This window comes from Mustela nigripes, chromosome 6 (assembly GCF_022355385.1).
Source record: "Mustela nigripes isolate SB6536 chromosome 6, MUSNIG.SB6536, whole genome shotgun sequence".
Taxonomy (NCBI): domain Eukaryota; kingdom Metazoa; phylum Chordata; class Mammalia; order Carnivora; family Mustelidae; genus Mustela; species Mustela nigripes.
This window is the reverse complement of record NC_081562.1, coordinates 3,713,859-3,735,723: the sequence shown is the minus strand read 5'-3', so window position 1 is coordinate 3,735,723 and position 21,865 is coordinate 3,713,859. Positions and strand designations below refer to the sequence as shown.

The 21,865-nt window shown below is 45.0% G+C and overlaps 1 protein-coding gene across 3 annotated transcripts in view; it reads left to right on the top strand.

The window, feature by feature from the left end:
- The window catches only part of ATXN10 (ataxin 10), a 159,203-nt gene that overhangs the window by 55,225 nt on the left and 82,113 nt on the right, over nt 1–21,865 (top strand). For all 3 annotated transcript variants that reach the window (XM_059401783.1, XM_059401784.1, XM_059401785.1), the window contains exons 7-9: nt 4,804–4,969; nt 14,630–14,738; nt 16,897–17,066. In XM_059401783.1, the coding sequence (XP_059257766.1) occupies nt 4,804–4,969; nt 14,630–14,738; nt 16,897–17,066 (445 nt within the window). The remainder of the gene's footprint in view (nt 1–4,803; nt 4,970–14,629; nt 14,739–16,896; nt 17,067–21,865) is intronic.

Genomic DNA, 21,865 nt, shown 5'->3' with positions numbered 1-21,865 from the left:
GACAGACAGAGATCACAAGTAGGCAGAGAGGCAGGCAGAGAGAGAGGGGGAAGTAGGCTCCCCGCTGAGCAGGGAGCCCGATCCAGGGCTCGATCCCAGGACCCTGGGATCATGACCTGAGCCAAAGGCAGAGGCTTTAACCCACTGAGCCACCCAGGCGCCCCAAGGCAGGTTTTTAAAATAAGTACAGTCCTGTCAGTGTATTTTCTCTTCCTTCTGGTTTTCTGTTTTTCAATAGTTTATTTATTTAGTTTTATTTTAGAAAGAGTGGATGTGAGCAGGGGGAAAGGCAGAAGGAGAGGGCAAGAGAATCCTCAGGTTGACTCCACACTGAGCACAGAGCCCAGCACAGGGCTCGATCTCACATGCCTGAGATCATGACCTGAGCTGAAACCCAGAGTCGGGTGTTTAACCCGCTGAGCCACCCAGGCACTCTTCATCCTTTTGATTTTCTTGATAACATTTTCTTCTAACTTACTTTATTGTAAGAACACAATGTAATACATAACAACATACAAAATACACGTTAATTGACTTGTGTTATCAGTGAGGCTTCTGGTCAACAGCCAGCTGTTAGTAGTTGAGTTTTGCGGGAGTCAGAAGTGATAACCTGGAATTTTGACTGTGTGTGGGGGAGTCGGGGCCCCAACCCCTGTGGTGTCTAGGGGTCAGCTGTGCACTCATGCTTTTAGGCCCTTGTCCGGGCTTGTGTGAGCTGTTTGTGGTGACTGACTCGAGCAGTTGGCCGGAGGGCCTGACACATTCCGTGCTGATGGCGTGTGTGCTGGGGTGTGTGCGTTGGGGGCGGGGAGGCACAAGGAGGTAAAAGGGGGCCTGGCAGGAGCACTCAGTCTGCGGTCAAGTAGAGCTCATGGGTTCCCTGTTGACTCCTTTTGAGGCAGTAATGGGCAATTCTATGTTCACAGTTGTGCATTCACAGATTAATAGCACTGAAAAAATTAGCGTTTTTCTCAGCAGGGGTATGTAATGAATTTCTTTCCTGTGCATCCAGAATGGTGCTGCGTGCCTTGTTTGTGAGAACTGAGCACGTTCTCTGTGTTCTGTGGTTCAGATGAGGAACTTCCCTAGAGACCCCTGGGGAGACACAGTGGTACTTTTGGGAACACACATCAGAATCCCCTGAGGAATGCCCAGGCTGCAGCGCCCACCTGCTCAGTCAGAACGTCCACTTGGGCTGGGGGCTGCCAGATTGAAACATGTCTGTTGATCAGTGAGTAGAACAGGTAGTGAGTTCACTAAGTGCCTAATGGGTCTCCCTGGGGCATCACGGTGACAGTGTGGGTGGCTCCGGAGGGAAAGTGCTTGGAATGTCACCATTCATCAACTCCAGACCACTCGGTGACAAGTTGAGGATAGGGAGTCAAAACCCGTTTATGTGGTTGACTCAGCGGAAACCAGTCTGCCTGTATACGATTTTCTGGTCCTTCGCAATAAATGCCAGTATTATTAGATGAAACTCGCTGATATCCGGAAATGCTTGGGTGGTTCGCAGGCTTGTAGTCTGTATAGCAGAGTAGTGAACTGCAGAGGTAGTTCCGCGGCTCGTGGCTTGGGGTCAGTTGCCTGCTCTTGGGGAACTCGGATCTGTCTGCGGAATGAGGATAAGAACAGTAGCTGCCCGTGAAATTGCTGTAACTGATTGAGATCTGCAAGGAAGCGCTTAGCGCTTGGGGCACGGTTATCCCTCGGGAGATGAGTTGCTAGTTCTGCCTCTGTGACCCTAGGGAATCAGTGCCTTCCTGCCCTCTGCCACACCGGGCTCTGCAGTCTTGTAGGGTCGGGCGTTTGTCCCAGGTTACAGAGGTAGCTGGGGGAGCGTTGGAACGCAGTCTGCTGGGTGCCAAAATCAGTGATCTTCTTCCCCACGGCCCAAGAATTTCTTATCTCTGTAACTTATTAAAGGACAGAGAGATTTCAGCCATACTTTTGTACCTGTATCTTGGTTAATTCAGGTTAATGAAAGGTTTGGCCTTTGTGGGCACAGCATTCAACAAATGGGCACATGTGGAGGAGCCCAGAGGTAAATCCATGGTTTGTTGGAGCCATCCGTCCTGAAACTTGAATTACCTTGTATTTCTGGGATTAGGGGATACTGTTCACGCCCGGCTCATCAGACTCCCCCCTCACGCGCCTCGTGTCCTTCTTTGTCCCGCATTCTAGTCCTCTCACCGACCCGCACCCGCCGCAGGACAGCGCAGGTGTGGCTGTTAGAATTGTAGCCTCCATTAGTTTAAGCATAACTTTCAAATAGAAATTTTGCTATAGAATTTTCCCCTAGAACTCTTCATGTGTATATATGTTGCCTTTTTTTTTTTTTTTTTTTTTTTTAAATGAAACAGAGCCTCATTTTGAAGACAGACTGTGGAAGTGTTTAACCAGACGTGGATCAGAAAGATTGCGAATGACAGCCAGCTGTTGAGGGAGAAAATCCTAGAAGCTCCAGCCTGAATTGAGGGGTGCGTCTGGTAGCCTGAGGCTACCAGGATTTCGGGGTTTTAGGACACAGGACTTTCACACCGATGTGTGGCTGTGGACAGCTAGTCCCTGACCTTTTTAACTAGATCTCTTGCTTTTTCATCCTTCACTTTGGAGGGAATAAATAAATCAGCGAGTGCATAGCATTTGTATTCTGTCACCTTTTCAGGGAAGGGTTTAATGTGGTTCCGCCACAGCTGGAAGAACGAAGACATTCCCCATTGTGTCCCGTTTTCCTGGATTCTGCAGGACATTTCTGGACACCTACGGTTCCCTGTGGTTTCTGGCTTGGAAAGGAGGTGGCAGACATAATGCACCACTATAATAAGTGATTTTGAAAACAGTTTCCTCCTTGAGGTGTGAGTGCCCCACACGTGATTCCTGTATTTGGTGGCAAGGTTGGTTTTTGATGGTGGCTCAGAGTAGAGGGAGTTGGAGAGTTTGATGGGGACTCGAGTTGGGATGCCCCTGAATTTTTGGACCCACTCCCTAATAATTAGAGCCACTAAAAGTTTTTGTTGACAGAGAACACAGTAGAAGTAGATCATTTAATGAAGTCTCATTTATTCTCAGGTGATATTTAAGCTTGATTTGTGTTTTTATATTTTGAACATTTATTTTTTATTTTGACCTTAAAATCACTTTCAGCTCTTCTGCTTAGCTGTCCTGTGCCCTGTGTTACAGTGACGCAGTAGAGTGCAGAGGAGAGGGAGGTCTGGGGGCGGACGGCCCGTGGTGAGCTTGTAAGGAAGGCCGCGTCTGTGCTGACCTGTCAGCTCCAGCTTCCACGGCTCTCTCAGAATGTCCCCTGGGACTCCGCGGTGTTCCCCGTCCTGCTGGACGCGCTCGGGTACCACGCTGGGCCTGCCCCTCTGTCTCCGACCTCCTGCAGCTCCATCACGGTCACTTGCTCCTTCTTTTCTGTTCTGAGTATCAGCCCACACACAAGGTGCTCGATTCCCGGAAACCAGAGCTCATGACGTCACATACCTACAAGCATTGCCCCCGTGTCCCAGGTTAAAAGGAGTGTTTTTAGAGCAGATACTTGGGTTCCTTAGCCGGCCTCCTCCCTGGCATTTCCGGAAAGCTACCTGCCTGGGAGAAGTGGGAAGCCTGGTTTTATGGCCCGAGAGGACCCCATTCATTTGTAAAGTTCCTGTGTGAATAAGGGAAAATGAAAATATCCTAATACTGAACTACTTGTTGTTCTTCTGTGCTCAGTCGAGGGCATTATTTGTTTTCTTTTGAATTAGTCTTTGCTGTAAGAAATCGGAGGCCATTAGGAGTCTTGAAAACCGGTACGGTCTGTGTGTGATTTTTCCAGACTGGTATCTTTCCTGTCATTTAGCAAAAATACGGGAAGAGTTTGGTACAGTTTTATTCCACTTCGAAGCTTACAGCAGTAAACAAGTTCTGTTTGTTTGTTCGGTAAGAAACGCTCCGAGCCTGCTCTAAGCGTATTTTCCCCATTTACGGAGTATCTGCGTCTTTTCTGGTTTGGAAGTAAATGAGAGTTATGCCTTTAGTCCCAAGTCACAGTGTGATTTTGGGAAACATCCTGCTTGGTGTATGCTGGATAGACTGCCCTGTGTAGGGTACATTTTTTTTTTTTCCTCAGAAAAGGAAAGAGTTTGTTGAATAAAAATACTTATGGGATCATTTAAGTGTTGATGTAAAATGTCATGGGTTTAGTCTCCAGATTTACGTTTTTATGAGCTAAAATAACGAAACAAACAAAGCCAGCCTTTACAAGAAGGCCAGTACAGGGAGGAGCTGAGGCCTGTGGCCGAGGGGGGAGAGGGGGAGCCTGTGCCTGAATCCCGACACGGCAGCTTGGCACGTGTGATCTGGGCGGGTCAGTCGGCCTCAGTGAGCCCTGTTCGCCGTGCGGAATGCAGGCCAGGGATGGTAGCTGCCTCTCGGAGACCGTGTGTGTCGAACGTTTGTTAGCGCAGCAGTGAGCCGGGCATCGACGTTCTTAGCTCACTGAACCTTGCTGCTGTTGTCATCGTGTGTGTGTGTTACAAAACCTGACCCGACAGCGTTTCTGAAATGTTGAGTGAAGGGCCCACAGGAATGCGTCTTGAAAAGGTGCTGGTTTCTGTCGTCCTGTCCCATCAAAGAAGCCACAATTTTAAAAAGTACGTAATTGATGAAGATTGATTTTATTCACACCAAATATTTCCCTTAGCTAGACATTAGAAACAAAGTGAGAAATTTAAAAGTAAGCATATTCTCTTAGAATGCGCGCTCAGTATTTCTAGCGTTGTATGACATACTCACCTGAAGCTCTTGTACATTGTCCAGAGTTACATTGCTGGACCTCATAATTGCGAAATTAGTGGGGGATGAGCCGCTGACCAAGGATGACATCCCTGTGTTCCTGAGCCATGCGGAGCTGATCGCGAGCACGTTTGTGGACCGGTGCGAGATGCTGTCCAAACTGACGTCGGAGCAGCACGCGGACGGTGAGGTGAGAGAACGGGTTCCTGAGTCTTGGACGGGAGAGAGCAGGGGATTTTCTGACCCAGCTAGGCCCTCTCTGAGAATTCTTTTATAAAAGCTTTTAAAAATATCGCTTGACTAATGTGTGGACTGCTGTGGATTGAATGTTTGTGTCCCCTCCCCTCCAAATCCATTGCAGACTTGATGGCCAAGGTGGTGGTCCTAGCTAGTGGCTGGGCCTGTGGGAGGTGAGGAGGTCTTAAGGGGGGAGCCCCCAGGAATGGGATTAGTGCCCTGATAGAGACCCTGCCGTCATCCTCTGCCCCATCACTGCGTGAGGACGCTGAGAGGTCAGCCGTCTGCAGCCTGGAAGAGAGCCTTCATCAGAACCCAGCCGTCATGATCAGGGACTTGGGTCTCCACCGCCTTGAGTGTCGTTTCTAAGCCGCGCAGTCTGTGGTAGTCTGTTACACGGCCCGGATGGGTGAGGACAGTGTCCTTGTTTTAGAACAGTTACGAGAATACGGCAGGGAAACAGTGCCCTTATTCCTGCTGTCCAGAGTTAATGACCTGAAAACAAATTCTTCTTTTTTTTTTTTTTTCAAGATTTTATTTATTTATTTGACACACAGAGAGAGAGCACAAGAGGGCAGAGAGGCAGGCAGAGAGAGGGGGGAAGCAGGCTCCCTGCTGAGCAGAGAGCCCGATCCCAGGACCCTGAGACCATGACCCAAGCTGAAGACAGAGGCTTAACCCACTGAGCCACCCAGCACCCAACCTGAAAGCAAATTCCAGCGAACATGTTTTTCCAGGCAGATAACATCAAATATATATGTTCATCCATGCACACACAAATATATATGTATTAAAAATGAAATCAGGCTGTGCTATTTGTAAGTTTCTGTTTTTTCTTCTCCTGCATGTAATTATGAGGAGGGTAGGCGTTTTGACTGTTCCTTTCATAGTACTGTGCATACAGCAGGCACTTAGTCTTTGCGGAATGAAGTCAGTGTAACATTAAAAGTGAAGAATTTGCCATAGTTCATTTGTCCAGCTGTCAGTTGGACCATCAGGTTGTTCTTATTTCTGTTTCCTGAAGTTAGTGCTACCCTGTATGTCTTGGCAGTTCCATCTTTGTACCTTTCCACCCTTAACCCAGGAGTGCAAGTGCTGGGTGTTAAGGATACATCCAGCTTTGTGTTGTCTTCTTTTTATTTTTATTTTTATTTTTTTGGTAAAGATGTATTTATTTGCGAGACAGAGAGAGTACACACACTTGGGATGGGGGAGGAGCATCTGGTGAGGAGGGAACAGAATCTCAAGCAGACTCCGCGCTGAGCACAGAGCCCGATGCAGGGCTGCATCCCCGGACCCTGAGATCATGACCTGAGCCGAAATCAAGAGTCGGATGCTTAACTGATTGAGCCACCCAGGCGGCCCAGGGTATATCCAGTATTAAAGCTTAAGGTATATATTTCTAAACTGCCTTCCAGAATGTTTGTTTCTTCTGTCAATATAGGACGTTCCTGATCATTCACCATCCTGTAATTATTCTATTTTATTTTCCTCGAGGCCACCTTGGATTAGTCCAGTCTTTACCAAGGCGATGGAAGCATTGATAATCCTTCACACTTGAGAAATTCTCATGATTTTTGTCCGTCCCATCCCCCTTCCCTTCCGTCTTCAAGTTAGAACGGTTCTGTGTCTGGAAAGTGGCGCAGCAGTAGAAAGGAAGGGGTTTGTGATGCGACAGCAGAGAGGAATCACGAGCTTCCGGCCCGAGATTAGCCAGACCCGAGAACGTATCTTACGATTCCATCTCCGAAATTCTGTGGCAGGCGAAACTCACTGATGTGAACAAAGCAGGTCTGACGTCCCCTGAGGCTGGAGGGGAAGGGGTGGATTTGATGTGAAGGATACGAGGTATGTCTTGAGTAAGAGAAAAGTGTACGTAGCTGCATACCTCGACAAAACCGCACGGCGCGCTCGAGATGGCCGTGTTTTATTGCATGTGGACTGGATCGCGCTAACACCGATAAAAAACATTTCTGTGCTGATGGGAGTGGCAGGTGGAGAGCGACTCATGCGGGCAGTGGGGTGGGCAGACGGGAGGGGCTGCCCTTCCGTGGGGCCATCCACTGTCTCCGGATCGGTTCATGTTTTCTAGATCCGTGTGTGTGATGCCGTGAACGGTTCGCTCCCTCTGCGTGCAGCCCATGCTTGCGACTCTGGCGGTAGATCTTCTCTGTGACTGTACCTTTTTCCCAGCGACTTTGCCCTGGGTGTTCTGTACCTCGTCCTGCAGACCACGTTGGGTCTCGCGGACAGAGCTGGTGTTTGCCTTCTCGTTTCTGTGACAGGAGCGCGCACGCCTTGGCTCACAGGAGCCTTTCCTTTCTGGAGGTGGATTTGCCTCCGTTTCCAGCAGGAGGAGCAGTGAGCTGTGCTTCAAAAAGTTGTAAAAATTAATTCTCTAGGAGACAGAAAAGGAAGTAAAACTTGCTACTTGTTAAACTATAGTTTTAAACTTTTTCAGGGCCCTGGTATATGCTGTATAGATGACTACAGTAATATAATAAGAAATTACCTAATGGAACTTTGTATATGGAGGAAAATTTGTATTTTCTTTCAAGCAGTTTTTTTTTCTCGAAAATGGGAAGAATTACTGTATATTAATAAATAGAAAATTTTAGGCAGTTTTCTTTTGAAAAGCCCAGAGAGTTCACTTTTTTTTTTTTTAAGATTTTATTTATTTATTTGACAGAGAGATCACAAGTAGGCAGAGAGGCAGGCAGAGAGAGAAGGGGAAGCAGGCTCCCTGCTGAGCAGAGAGCCCGATGTGAGGCTCGAACCCAGAACCCTGAGATCATGACCTGAGCCGAAGGCAGAGGCTTTAACCCACTGAGCCACCCAGGCGCCCCGAGAGTTCACTTTTTAAAAAAATCATTGATCGGGTGCCTGGGTGGCTCAGTCGGTTAAGTGTCTGCCTTAGGCTCGGGTTGTGGTCCCGGGGTCCTGGGATTGAGCCCTGCGTCAGGCTCCCTGCTTGGTATAGAGTCTGCTTCTCTCTCTCCTGCTGACCCTTCCCCCTGGTCACGCTCTCACTCTCACTTCTCTCAAATGAATAGAAAAAATTTTAAAAATTGATTGGTCTATATAGTCATGACCTGGACATGTTAGTATGTATGTGTTCTCCTTTCAGTCAGATGTTTTTTAAAAAGCCACAGTCGGGGCGCCTGGGTGGCTCAGTGGGTTAAGCCGCTGCCTTCAGCTCAGGTCATGATCTCAGGGTCCTGGGATCGAGCCTCACATCGGGCTCTCTGCTCAGCAGGGAGCCTGCTTCCTCCTCTCTCTCTCTCTGCCTGACTCTCTGCCTACTTGTGATCTCTCTCTCTCTGTCAAATAAATAAATAAATAAAATCTTTAAAAAAAAAAGCCACAGTCACTTTAAGGTGACTTCTCACCTCGGTATTTAAATGTACCATATACCCAGTGGTCTCCTGGAGCCGGCCCGGACGGGCTGACCGAGAGTCAGTTAATATTCAGAAATCCGTGAGCTGACTGTTGAACTCCTGGTAGCCTGAGACCCGCCGTGATGGGAGTGTGTCTGCGGCAGGAGTCCGCAGCGGCTGCCGATCAGCACTCCGTGCTCCTGCCTCCTCTTCCCTCTCCCCACAGCCAGCAGACCGGCAAACCTCTCGCTTACCCAGTTGTGATGTCCCTAGGACAGTATACCTAGTAAGGGTCCCATGAGGCCGTGACCAAAAAACTAGAGTGAAAATGTCTCGGGGTCATCTGTTGCGTATTTGCGTAATCATTTGGCTTTAAAATCCCGAGACTTGTCCTCAGTCTTCCTTAATAGAAACAGTTTCGGGTCCTCACATGAACGTGTGTGTCTCTGGCTTTGGTATTTTGGGGTACTTGTTTCCAGTGTCTGAGAATGTTGTCGTCGGTGCGAAGGCGCTTCTTATCCTGTAGGACTTAGGGTTCAGTCCAGCTTTACCTTGAGTCTTAGTCCTGTCACTCGCAGGGGGCATGGCCTTTGCTCTGGAAGTTAAATAAATTCTTTTTCGTTCTGTAGTTTCTCGTATTCATCTGTTAACGAGAATTATCCTCAGGTGGGGGGGGTGGTTCACTCTTTTATTCCATGCAGTGCCTAACTTACGTTGTAGTATCTGTAGTATCTGTTAACATAGTATTTAATAAATACTTGTGGAATAAGAAAGGGTAATCTTTCATCCCACAGACCGATAAGAGATTAAATATTTGTATTGTGCAAATAATATTTGCTTATTAAATACAAAAAATTCACACTGAAGTCAGTGAAACAAAAGTCCTCATTCCCGTCCAACCCCTGTGTGTTTTCTGTGGACATATCAATATATACTTTTTTATCTCAGAGATTTTTGTAAGTACACACCTGTTTTTTTGGTTCATTTCTTCTTCTTTTTCTTCTTTTTTTTTTTTTTTTTAAAGATTTTATTTATTTGTTTGACAGACAAAGATCACAAGGAGGCAGAGAGGCAGGCAGAGAGAGAGAGGAAGCAGGCTCCCCGCTGAGCAGAGCCCAACTCGGGTCTCAATCCCAGGGCCCTGAGATCATGACCCGAGCCAAAGACCGAGGCTTAACCCACTGAGCCACCCAGGCGCCCCTCTTTTTATTTTTTTTAACAATACTTTTTTTATTCTTCAACTTCTTGTTTTACCTAGCCTGAAGTGTCTCATACATCTTTCTACTTTAACACATGATGGTGCCTTCATCTCCTTCTCCCTCACAGTTGAGCAGAATTCCACTGGACAGAGGAGATAGAATTTTCTTGTTTGTTCTCTGTCGCTGTACACTTTAATTGCTGCCAGGGTTTTTCCTCAGACCTTTACAAGTAATGCTGTAGCGTGGAAATCTTTGCAGTTTGGGGCAGGTAAATCTGGAATTGTAAATTCCCGGATGTTGAATCACTGAGTCAAAGAGTCTGTTTATTTAAAATGTTTAGAAATACTTGTAAATGCCAGACAAAAGAGCATGGGAGTATATGGGTTTACAGCCTCTCCCTAATCTGATTTAATTCCCATTTCTCTGTAACTGTGTTTTCAGTATCCAGCATGTTAATTGGTTTTTCATGTTAGGTTACCTTCTAAAATACATTTAATAATGTTTTTGTTATATATACAGGAAACTTCCCCCCCATAGTTAATTTTTTGTTTGAATTTACTTATGGTATCCTCAGCCTTTTAGAAGTTTATATTTTGGTCTTCAATTTGTTAGGCTTACCAACTTTATCCTTATGGTTTCTGAAGTTTTTTACATATTCTATAAAACCATCTTCACTTAGATTGTGGAAATATGCCCCTGTATGTGCTCATCCTTTTAGTACTTGATCCACATTTTTAACTGAATTTCTTTTTGAGCAAGGAGGGAAGTATAGATCCAGGTTCTGTCTTTGGATGATTCAAGATTCTATAATCTTTGGTCAAGGACCACTTGGGTTTGAATCCCGATTTCCTCTATTACTGGTATGTGACCTTGGAAGAGTTGCTTGTCCTCTGTGCCCAGCTTCTCTGCACAGAGAATGTATTAGTACATTCTAATGAACTAATGAGTACGTTAATAGCAGTAATAGTGATGAATAGTATTTTGACATAAGCATTTACTACACTGATCGGTACCTGGTTAGCGCTCCCCAAATGGTAGCTGTTAATTGTTATGTCAATACCGTTTAGTGAGTAATCTCATCCTTTCCACTTTTTTTTAATGCCGCCCTTGTCATATAGTACATTCTTGTATGTTTGGGGATCCATTTCTGTGTTCTGATGTTTTACAAAGAGAACCAGTGAGATACTAATAGCTATCAGAGAATTCTGAGAGCCGCGTGTTTATATGCAATGAAAGAATGCCGGAGTGACGTGACTGACAGGTGCGAATGCTGGTCTGTGCACAAGGCAGGAATTAATTGCATTCCAGCCAGACCCAAGGAATCCGTGTTTCTGTGAACAAGAGTCATTTGCACCGTTATCACTTTTTTACAACTTCGAATATTGTAAAATTGTTTAAAGACTCCAAAGGGGAAAGTTAACCCAGACGGATGATCTAGACAGGAGACTAATCTTTTTCCCCCCTTTTCTGCCCGCTGTAGAGCCTCATTCCTTTGATGTGCCTGTGTCTGTTTCCCCAGTGCCCAATTTAATGACTACAGTTCTGTGATACTTAACAAATACTAGAAGGGCATCTCAAATATTCCCCTTAGGTTTCAAGAGAATCATTTTCCTGGCTTCTTTTTTCATTGTTGGTTTCCAGATGCTCCTTAGGAATACATTATTAATAAAGGGATTCTAATAATTAAGATTGGGAATGTGTTAGGTGGAACTAGATTAATTTATAGAATTTAGGAGCTGTAAGGAAACATCTACGTGATCCTTCCAACTCTCTGATTTTATTCTTACCTTCTTATCATGGAAGATTTCAAGCAGACTAAGCGAGAAAAGCATCCTGAACCCCGTCCGCCATGTCAGTTCATTACCACTCTTGTTCTGTCTGTGATCCTAGCCTGATCTTGTGGTAACTGCCCTGGATTGAAGCAAAATTTGGGCATGTCTCATCAGTGCATTATTTTATATGTATCTTTAAAGAAGATGAGGAGTCACACCCAAGTCAACTATAAGCACACCTAAAAAATTAGCAGTATAATTATAACATCAAGTAAACAACACTCAGATTTTCCCCCATCATCTAGTAGTTTTGCTCAAGTTCATTTCTTTTTTTTAAAGATTTTATTTATTTATTTGACAGAGATCGCAAGTAGGCAGAGAGGCAGGCAGGCAGAGAGAGAGGGGGGGGGGGAAGCAGGCTCCCTACGGAGCAGAGAGCCCGATGCGAGGCTCGATCCCAGGACCCTGAGATCATGACCTGAGCCGAAGGCAGCGGCTTAACCCACTGAGCCACGCAGGCGCCCCTGCTCAAGTTCATTTCTTTGAAGCAGGATACCAACAGAGGCCATGCATTACAGTCGGTGGTCGTGTCCCAAATGCCCATTCATGTGTATATGTTCCACTCTTGCCGGCTCCTTCTGGTTTTCTTTCCTTTTTTCTTCTGCTAGCGTGTTTATTGAAGAACCTGGGTCGTTTTTCCTGGAGTTTTCTGCAGTGTGAATTCTGATTTTATCTCCATGGTGGTGTTTAACACATTCCTCTGACTGATGATAATAATTCCAGAGAGCCTGTTCACATCTGGGTTAGGTTTTCATGTCTTTTTTTCCAGTAATGTTGTATTGTTGGTGATACATGCTTTCATCAAGAGGCAGGTAACGTCTGGTTTATCTTTTGTGATGTTACCTGGATTAGTTCATTCTTTGGGGGGTTGTGGAATGATGGTATTTTGACTCTTAGCATTTACAAACTTCTCCTAATCAACTGTTAGGTTGTACAAGGTATAATCTGATTCCCAGTCTTATAAGTAGTGAGTTGGTTTTACGACATCAGCTATGAGGTGGTATTGTTTGGATTTCTTTTTTTTTTTTAATATTTCATTTTATTTATTTGACAGACAGAGATCACAAGTAGGCAGAGAGGCAGGCAGGGAGAGAGAGAGGAGGAAGTAGACTTCCTGCTGAGCAGAGAGCCCGACGCGGGGCTGGATCCCAGGACCCTGGGATCATGACCTGAGCTGAAGGCAGAGGCTTTAACCCACTGAGCCACCCAGGTGCCCCGGTTTTGTTTGGATTTCATCGCTGTTGTGATGTCATAGTTTTAAAACTGCCTGATTTCCTTTTTTTATTTTTTTAAGATTTATTTATTTATTTTAGACAAAGAGCAAGAGCATGAGAGCGGAAATGACTCCCCGCTGAGCATGGAGCCAGATGTGGGGCTCCATCCCAGGACCCTGAGATCGTGACCTGAGCCAAAACCAAGAGTTGGATGCTTAACCGACCTAGCCACCCAGGCACCCTTGAAACCACTTGATTATTTTCAGTCCGTTTCAGCTGTAATTCTCCCTCGTGTTCTCATGCGCCATTGCCAGCCGGTGCCTCCTCAGTCTGCCTCTGGCTTCTGGTTCCTTCCAGTGTGATCCTGATCGTCTCTATCGCCCGTTTGCTGTCTGGCGTGACAGGGTGTCCAGGATCCCATGACACGTATTCTGACCTAGCTCTACAGCCACCAGCCATTCTTGGAGGGGGCATGGCATCCATAGGTGCCGGTCTGGGCAGCTGACTGGGCAGCCCATTCACAGAGGGGGTGCTGATGCTGCGCGACGTCTGTGGGTTTGCTCAGGAGTCCTCTGAATGGGGCTCCGATCTCCACCTTCTCATCTGGACATTTCCCTTAACTCATTCATGAGCAAGTGAAAGCTACAGTAAAATTAAAGATACAGGGCATTAAAAATGTGTGTTGTGGGGCACCCTGGTGGCACAGTTAGCTGAGCGTCTGACTCTTGATTTTGGCTCACGTCATGACTGCTGGGTCATGGGATCGAACCCCATGTCAGGTTCCGCACTCAGTGCAGAGTCTGCTTGGGACTCTCCCTCTCCCTTGGACTCGCTCTCTCCCTCTAAATAAACAAACAAACAAACAAATAATTTTGGGTTTTTTTGTTTGTTTTTTTTTTTTAAAGATTTTATCCATTTACTTGACAGAAATCACAAGTAGGCAGAGAAGCAGGCAGAGAGAGAGAGGAGGAAGCAGGCTCCCCACTGAGCAGAGAGCCCAACGTGGGGCTCGATCCCGGGACCCTGGAATCATGACCTGAGCCGAAGGCAGAGGCCTTAACCCACTGAGCCACCCAGGTGTCCCACAAACAAATAATTTTTAAGATATGTTGTTTCTTGTGTTTTCTTTTGAGATTTCAGAAAGGTAGATTAGAATATTACCTTCAAATCTCATAACTGGAGAATAGTAAGTAGAGGCTTAGAATTAACTAAAGGAAATAGTTTATTTTTCTTTTGAAGAATGCTATCTTTATGACCTGAATTTATAGCATCTACCACATTTTGCCAAATAATGTGCAATTTAAAAATGAGGGTCGAAATCTGTACAAAATTGGATTTTACCACTTTCTTCAGATTACCTAACGCCGTGTAGTTGGTCGTTTCTAGTTCATTTGGTCCATTGATGATCAATTATTGAGTAGTCACATGAACTAACATTTTCAAATAACATTATCTTCTCCAGCCTTGTAAGATACTGTATAAAGGTTTATATTTACCCAGAAATAATGCGCGTTCTTGCCACCAGAGTTCTTTCAACCACAGCATTTTACAGGATTCCTGTGGACAAGAAATTAATGTATTTCATGGGCTAGTTGAATCTTTAAAGTAGAATTTGCTTGCTGGGAATGCTTTAAAAAGAAAGTATTTGCATAAATGTTATGTACATAACTAGTAATTTTGAACGTTTATTCCACTGTTGGAAGGTATTTTTGCTTGAATAAGAACTTTTCTGACTCCTCACTCCAAGAAGACACATAATGACACATAATCTCGCGTTCTTGATGGCAGATGTTGCTGTTAGGAAAAATGATCGTTCACATACAGATTTAATACTTGTGTTTCGTTCTTGGTCGTTTTGTTTTCTCTCTTTGGATGCTTCTTTCCCGGCACCAACTCTTCAATATTTTTCATAATATTCCTTTCTTTCACCGTTACCGATAACAGTTGCAGATCATTTCACTTGACTTAAAAGTCATGCTTTCTATTTTTAGGAGGCGTTGGCCACAATCCGGCTTCTTGATGTCTTGTGTGAAATGACCGCAAATACTGATCTGCTCAGTTATCTGCAGGTTTTTCCTGGCTTGCTGGAAAGAGTGCTTGGTGAGTGAAGTATTCCACCTGCTATTATTTGTAATTAAGGAATCTTTGGCTTGTCATGCTGAAATGTAAGCCCAAACACAGATCCTTAATTTTCGGTGTATTGGTATATTTTTGAGATTTTTTTTTTATTTTTTAATTTTTTTGGTGGGAGGGAGGAAGAATCACTGTTTTGATCCCAGCTGTGGCTTCTGCCACTTACCTGCCATCAGGATGCCTGACCAGTAGATGGGAATACTGATGCCTGTTACACACGGTGTACGTTGTGGACGTTTCCTTAGTCGTGTTGTGGCGACGTGGTAGGAGGGTAATGATGGTGGAGGACAGTTGGGGATGGCAATGGTTTCCGCAGTGATGATGGTGATTTTTATATTCGTTTTCCAAATTCGTTAAGTTTATTTTTTTCCCAGTTACTTTTTTTTTTTTTTAAAGATTTTATTTATTTATTTGTCAGAGAGAAAGCGAGAGCGAGCACAGGCAGACAGAGTGGAAGGCAGAGTCAGAGGGAGAAGCAGGCTCCCTGCGGAGTAAGGAGCCCGATGTGGGACTCGATCCCAGGATGCTGGGATCATGACCTGAGCCCAAGGCAGCTGCGTAACCAACTGAGCCCCCCAGGTGTCCCCCCAGTTACTTTTATAGAGCACAAAGGAGAGTGCCTTACACATAGCGATTATGTATTTGGTTCTTAACCATTGGTTGGCATACCATCTTTGCTAAAAAGCTATTTGCAAAATAATTCAAGTAGAACCTGTTCTTGTGGTTAGCCATGCTTATGGTGTTGTTATTCACTGTTTGCTATTTTTTTCCTTTAAAAAGGGATTATACTTGTTGTGGAGATGCGTATGCTAAGAATGGTGAATTTGTATTGAGGTGGGTAGATGACTCAGCAGTGAGCTATAGCAGATGTTGAGACTCTCGCATCAGTGTTGTATTCTGAGGGTGGTGCTTTTAGTGGTAATTAAAATGAAACACCACAAACCCTGGGAAACAGAATCTTTTTAGAAAAACGTGTGCTTGGAGCCAGGGCAGACAGTTGTCTTCCCAACTCCGCCAGATTACTGACTTCTCTGAGCTTGATTTCTTCATTATAAAATTGGGAAAATGATACTTGCATTTTTTGTTTTTTTAAGATTGTATTTATTTATTTGTCAGAGAGAGAGAGTGCACAAGCAGGGGGAATAGCAGGCAGAGGGAGAAGCATACTCCCTGCTGACCAAGGAGCCCGATGAGAGACTTGATCCCAGGACCTTGGGATCATGACCTGAGCCAAAGGCAGACACATAACCAACTTGAGCCCCCCAGGCATCACAATACTTGCATTTAATAGGTTTGTGAGGGTGCTAAATGAGAAAACGTGGAAACACTTAAACACAGCTTCTGGAAGATGATCTATTTTCATATGCTGTCTGGAGACATTTCATAGAGCATAATATTGTTACTTCTTTTAAATATAGCTAGAATAGATTTAGGGAGAGTACATGTTGCCTTTCAGTTATCTGGACAATGAGAAAAAAAAAGCAACCTACTTCTTGGTTTCTGTCCTACAGCTCATTACAGAATAGGTACTGATTGTATTTTAGATGTAGTTGACTGTAGTTCTCACCTGAGTTCCTTCATAAAGAATTTGGGATTGGAAACCTGTTTATAAGAAAGATTGCAGAAGGCACCTGGGTGCCTCAGTCACTTAGGTATCTGGGTTTTGGTTTTGGCTCAGGTTATGATCTCCTGGTTGGGGGATCGAGCCCCTGTGTTGGGCTCTGTAGCTCAGTGGGAAGTCTGCTTCCCCCCTGCCTCCCCCTCGCGCATGCACATGCAAGCGCATACACACTCTCTCTCTTTCTCTCCCTCTCTCTCCTCTCTCAAATAAATAAATAAATAAACAAATCTTTAAAAAAAGAAAGAAAGATGGCAGGAAACTTTCACCTAACTTTTTTCTTTGTGGATAAATAAAGTCCAAGTTGGGATAATCGTTACGGCTTATCACCCCAAAACCAGAGTCATGAAAAAATTTCAAGCAAAAGAAGAGTTTTCTAATCATTAAAGGTATTCCACCTTTATTTTATCTCCGTTCATTGATATAAGTTAGATTTGTATCTGGAAAATCGGTACAAAATACTAAAAATTTTCTTACGGAAAATAAAGCTTCCTGTTTTCGTTACAGATCTCTTGCGACTGATTCACGTAGCTGGCAATGACTCCGCAAGCATCTTCAGTAGCAGTGGCTGCATAAGGGCGGAGGGTGACATCTCCAGTGTGGGGGAGGGGTTTAAGTCTCATCTCATTCGACTGATCGGAAATCTATGTTATAAGAATAAAGACAACCAAGACAAGGTAAGATGATTTCTCAGCATGTGACATAGACATATGGCTTTGTTGAGAATATGGTATTTAGAATTTAGACTATATCCATTTTTTGGAATGAATGTTTTTGAGTGTTCAGAAGGTAGCTTAAAATAATATGTATGTGCACACATTCCCACAGATACGCATCCTAGGTCACATTTGTTTATATCAGGGTTTGTATTTTTGTAATTTTGCATTATATTTTCCTGTCTCCTTTCTCCTAAATTGTCAATGTGTGTCCTAAGCTGGTGCATTTAAACACACTCTTAAATCATGTAGAGAACAGTGAATAAAAACAGGTAGTTGAAGTGCCTAGAAATTTTCAAACACATGGTAGACATTTCATAAATAGTAGTTATTATGGACCATTATCTTAATCAAAAAACAAACAAAACTTTAATCGTGACCTACCCTTAATGGATCATAGCAAATAAGCATTTCTTTCTCTTTTGAAATTGATACACTATTTAAGTATTGAATCTTTGGAAACTTAGTGGACTGCCGTTGGAAGCCTCTGTTGTGCTGAATAGCTTAGAGCTCGCTAGACTGAAGACGTGAGAAGGTGATGAACAAGATGGCAGGAGAATTGGACCACATGCTTCACACTAAACTAACTAGCCTACCTGTATTTTCCTCATGTTTTTCTTCGGGCAGCATTTGTTTTGTTTCATCAAATATCAAATGCGTGTGTGGCAGATCCTGTTTTTCCAAGACGGCAGCAAGAACGCGCCTGCAGCGTGGCTTTGCCGTCCTCCCATCGAGGATTAGCATTTGTTTCTCCATTTTCTTCAGTCTGGAGGGCTAAACCTCTGTTTTGACTAGTCACATGTGCTGAGAGTGATCTTGTATCGTTTCTGATAGAGCCTGGACTGGTCTGGCATATTCCATTTCTAGCCTCGTCAAAGCCGGCTAACCGTGTCAGATGTGTAGATCCCCAGAGATCTCTGTGCTGTGATTTGCTCAGTCTGGATGGCGGAATGAGGAGAGAGAGAGAGCCGTGACAGGGAACACCAAGGCCGTGGGCCTGTGAGCAGGAGACCGACTTGGAAGTTTTTTGGATAGTTGTGCAGTTCCTTAGTTTTCCTAGTTGCACGGCTGATGCCACATGAATCGGCGACGGCCTGCCTGGGAGCACCCTTTCTGAATTTGTGACCCACAAGGTTGTGAGGGGTAGTCCCAGATCAGGGGGAAAAATGTCGTGTGGGTTCTGTAAGGACCATGTGATGGTCCTGTAAGCTGCTGTTGGACTGCACCTTCCCTGCAAATGATAATTCTAAACTCTGAACAAAAGACAGCAGTATGAAGATAATCAAATTTGACATGAACAGGCAGATTTTGGAATTGAATCGCCCCTCAGAAGAAGGCAGGGGCATAGTGTGTTTACCGTGCAGGGCACTTAAAACTCTTAATAGAGAAAATCCGCACTCCCTTCATCCTAAAGAAGTAATGGCAGTTTGGAGTTAAGCACCACTATTGGAAAGTGAAGGAGGGACCCGTGGGAAGGAGAAAGCAAGCTCCAAATTCTGTGTATCAGTTGTCTGAATCCATGCCTGATGCCTGAACCATGCACATAGGGCAGGATCCAAGCAGCTAAGCTAAGGATGAAATAATTCTCCTGAGTTTTGAGCTGCCACACCAGAGTTGACCATGTAATTGCACCCAAAAATGCTAAAATAAAAATATCAACCTATTTTAAGGAATATAAGAGAATCCAGAGTTCCCCCAGCATAGCGTTCACAATGTCCAAGGTACCATTCAGGCTTACTCTAGGCGCGGGCAAATATGAGCCATTCTCCAAGAGAAAAAAGACAATCAGCAGAGACTACAGCGACGCAGAGGCTGGTTTAGGGGACAAAGATTTCAAAGCAATTGTAACTAAGCTCGAGGATATAAAGGAAGGTATGCGTCTAATGAACGAAAAGATAGCGTAAGTCAGCAGAGAGATAGACACCAAAAAGAGAACCAGATGGAACGTCCTAGAACTGAAGAATACCGTATCCAAAACAAAATTTAGAAATTTTACTGATCTGTTTGACAACTTAGTAGAGATGGCAGAGTGAAGAGTCGGCGTGCTTGGAGACGGGACAGTAGGAATCACCCAGTTGGAGAGCAGAGAGAAGACTGGAAATCCAGCGGTCATCTTTAGGTGCTGACATTTGGAGATGGGTGTGTTGTGCAGCCTTTGAGGGCAGGACACGGCCCAGAACCAAATGCCAGAGAACATGCTCTGAGGTGTGTACCAGTTCGACGCCTCCGCATTTTCAAGCAGGCATGAGTGGAAGACTACTAATCCCCTCCCCAGCCTGGAAAATTACTGGACCGATTTTTCTAAGAGAAAGTTGATAGAGAATAAAACACTTTGCCTTTTTAATGGCCAAGACTGCCTTTCTTGAGGATCACAAAAGAGGTGGTTTTTCTTGTGTTTAACTATTCTTTTGTTGCTAATTTGGATTGGCCTCTTATAGGAACAATATGTAGTAACCCTTAAAAGGCTTATGAAATAACTCACCAAAGTCAGGATCGGGTTGCGCCATGAGTAAATACGGAGTGTGGCCAAGGGCTGCTCTGGAGAGGTCATCGGGGCTCACAGGAAGTCGGGCTGTGTTCCTTCACGTGTGCCATTGCTAATAGCGCTGCTGATTTCTGAGCAAACATTCTCGAAGGTATGAAGACGTTCATTCTTTGAGTTTAAGAATGCCTCTGTTTCTCCTCCTCTCTTACCTATGCCAACAAAATCCTCATTCTGGCTGGCTGTGACAGACCTTGACCTTGCCCATTGTTGCCTCAAAGGATAGAGGTCATGTGCCCTAAAGATGACTTTAGTTACGATTTTAGAGAAATGGATGATAGTGTAGTGCAGTCTTTCTCACCAGGCTGTTAATTCTCATTGTATTGTCCAGATGACTGTTCCACTTCTACCCAGATTTGTGCCCAAAGGGAAATTTGGCTCTGTCTCTGCTCTAAGACTAAAGATTTGAGTTCGGGGGATTTCGTATCCTCTAACCAGATTCGGTTCATCCTTCACCCGGGAGGAGGGTCTGAAGACCTGTTTCGTGTTTATTACTACACCCCAGGGTTGTGGATAGCGACTTACATGTGTTATCAACTTGGGTCTTTGTATCAGCTGTGGGAAGCAGGTTCTGCCAACCACGTCCAGGAGAGGCTGTCAAGTGTCAGGTGAGTTGAATTGTTCCAAGGAGAATTGAGATTTGTCCGACTGAGCTCCTGGGCCTGTGCTCTCCCCAGTGGACCACGGTGCCTCATTCAGGAGTTTCTCGGGGGGTTTCGAGGAAGAGGAGGTCAGCAGACTTCCTGATCAACTTCCCACCAAAGATGCTAGAGGCCGGTGTATCTGTGTCTACGAGGCTAGCCAGGCCCCTTCTGCCCGCTCTGGGTTCGAGTCTGGCGCTGCTGGGTAATCACATCTCTGTCTCTGACTCATCCGTTCGTTAGATGTGCGTGTTCCCAGCTCTGGGGGTCTTTTGATGGAGAAGACAGACCGGTATCTCTTCCTCTGAAGCTTTCACTGAAGCTCCACCTGGGGACTATCCTTGCCTCTCTGAACTAGGATCCCAAGATGACTGACTGATTGTCCTAGATCTTCGTGCACTCCCAGTTGCTCTGAGGTTTGATCAGAAGCCGTCTGAGCCCAGCTGGGTCTCTGGGCTTGTCTTTGTCCCTTCATTCATTTCATCGGAAGTGGTACGCACCTACTGGATGGCGCCCCGTACGGCTGGGTGGCCCTTTCCCTGGTACAGAGGATTAGTTTCCCTGTTACATCCGCATTGGTTTCTTGGAGCCTTAGGATGTCTCCATGGAAAAGTCTGGAAAGCTGCCATCATTTTCTAAATGAGGAAACCGGGGCTCAGAGAACCCGTGATTTAGTGTTCCGTTGGTATTTATTGAATGGGAACCACTGCTCTGCCTTCCCTGGGGGAAACCAGAGTCACTGTAGTCAGCCCGTCAGAGAAGAGCGAGTGAGTGGTGTCCTCGGGGCAGGCTGGGCCAGCAGCAGCCCCCTCGAAGCAAGGACGGGGGCTGGCCTGCACCATCATGATAGGACGGGTGATAAGCCCCCTTGTGCGTTTGTGTCTTGGGGCTGTATTTAAGGGAGTCAGATGTTCCTGGCCTCAGCTGAAAAGTCTGCCTCAGGAAGTTACTTCCCCGTCCTCCCATGGATCGTCCACTCTTAATTCTGCACACGTGATGAATCGTGGTGTTTCCTGGATTGTAAAGGAGTAGCCGGACTTCCCTTTCCCAGGTCATAGTAGGGAGCCGTTCCCAAACCCTTGGTGACTTCTATTCTTACCTTGCTTTTTGTGCTCGGCAAAACACAGTATTTCCTTGCTACATCTGTACTGATTAGTTTACTTTTAAACCTTTGTGGACCTGAAATGGAGATTCTGTTTTGGTTTCTATTGTAAGCAGCACATGGGTATTAATGCTGTAAAACACCAAGAAAGCATTCTTTGGCTTCCTCTTTGTTAGCGTAAGGAATGCATGGTGTGCTTTTTTTTCCCCTTCTTCTTTCCTTTGCTATTGTCAGAAATGCTTTGAGTGAATTCTTGATGAGAAGAAAACCCAAACATGGTTGCTGTTTTTTTCCATTAAAGTTGATTGCATTTTTTTTTTCCAAAGCGGATAGACAAATGAGCTAGTTTGTCTACCTTCATTTCTCCCGCAAAGAAACTGTATTGATTTATAAGCTGGGCCACAGTTTGAATTATTCCGTCCATTCTGCCAAAAGTTTTGTGGAAATGCTGCTCAGTTTCTTCTTTTCCTTCTCC